A 1,332-nucleotide genomic window follows, 5' to 3' on the forward strand; every position below is an offset into this window, starting at 1 on the left:
TATATATATATATATACACACACACACATATTTACATTTTATTAATATGCTCAAACTAGGTTCTGTTCATTTCAGCTGCAGTAATTGATATTATTTTTGGATTGTTTGACCCTTAGATTATCAGTGCTAATTGTCCCTTCCAGTAGTATTATCAGTGAAGAAGCAAGTTTATATATCTGCCAATGCAATTCTCAAACATAATGTGACATTTTGGTGTGCTTGATTAATTTTTACTTAAATTGAATATAATTTATACAGTTAAAATTACGAAGTTTGCTGATTATTTACTTTTTAAAAATCCTTCTAATATTATCCTTTCAATATCACTACCACTGCTTTCCTATATGGGATAGAGAGAGAGTTAAAGTTCTTGTCAGGAATTTGTATTATTCTCACCTGTGAGAAACACTTAATGTTATCAGTCATATATAGAAAAAAGTTGAAGTATCATGATTTCAAGTCTCTTCCCCCTTCCTGCTACTTTCTTACAGGAACTTTGTCAATTAATCAATCTTTGGGCAGAGAGATTCTGTGCTTTGGAGGAAAAGTGTGAAAACATCCAGAAACCACTCAGTAATATCCAAGAAAATACAGAGCAGTAAGCTATTTTTATATTCTCTTTCACTTTTCTGTAAGTTTGAAATTATTTCAACATAACTACTTTCAACTTTGATAACATTTTATTATGTTCCTTTAAAATTCACCTCCTCCTCTCTCTCTTCTTTATATATATCATCTACCTATATATTTCTTTTCAGAACAGCTGAGAGTAATTTATAGACATAATATTCCCTTTGTCCTAAATATTTTATATCTAGTAAACACTAGAACCAAGGTTATTTTCTTTTATAAACATAGTATAATTGTTTAAATTAGAAAATCATGATGGATAACTATTATTGTCTAATATGTAGACCTAATTCAAATTTTGCCAGTGGTCTCACTAATGTTCTTTATAGCAGAAGAAAAAGATTTTCTCTTGACTCAAGATTTAATACAAGACCACACATTGCATTTAATTGTCATATATCTTGAGTTTCCCTTAATCTGGAAAGGTTCTTTGTCTTTCATGGCCTTGTGTTTTTTTTTTTTAAAGCCCAGTTGTCTATTGGGCTATTTGTCTTATTATTATTTACTGAGAGTTCTTTATGAAGAGTCAACTGCAGAGAACCAGGTGAGGAGAGGGAACCCAGGCCACCCCCCACAAGTAGCAAGGCAAGAAGCAGGGAGAGGACAGGAAAGGCAAAGGGGACTGGAACAGATTGAGGAGTTAGCCACAGGGATCCAGGTAAGGGTGGTTGGAGGGGTTTCCAACAGCTAAGGGAGACAAAC

At 32.9% G+C, this 1,332-nt stretch overlaps 1 protein-coding gene across 1 annotated transcript in view; it reads left to right on the forward strand.

Moving 5' to 3' along the window:
- Positions 1–1,332, forward strand: part of KIF11 (kinesin family member 11) — a 67,140-nt gene that overhangs the window by 43,177 nt on the left and 22,631 nt on the right. The window contains exon 17 of the mRNA XM_007951264.1: positions 492–598. Within this exon, the coding sequence (XP_007949455.1) occupies positions 492–598 (107 nt within the window). The remainder of the gene's footprint in view (positions 1–491; positions 599–1,332) is intronic.

Source organism: Orycteropus afer, unplaced genomic scaffold (genome assembly GCF_000298275.1).
Source record: "Orycteropus afer afer isolate SDZICR_OR568_19922 unplaced genomic scaffold, OryAfe1.0 scaffold00293, whole genome shotgun sequence".
Classification (NCBI taxonomy): Eukaryota; Metazoa; Chordata; class Mammalia; order Tubulidentata; family Orycteropodidae; genus Orycteropus; species Orycteropus afer.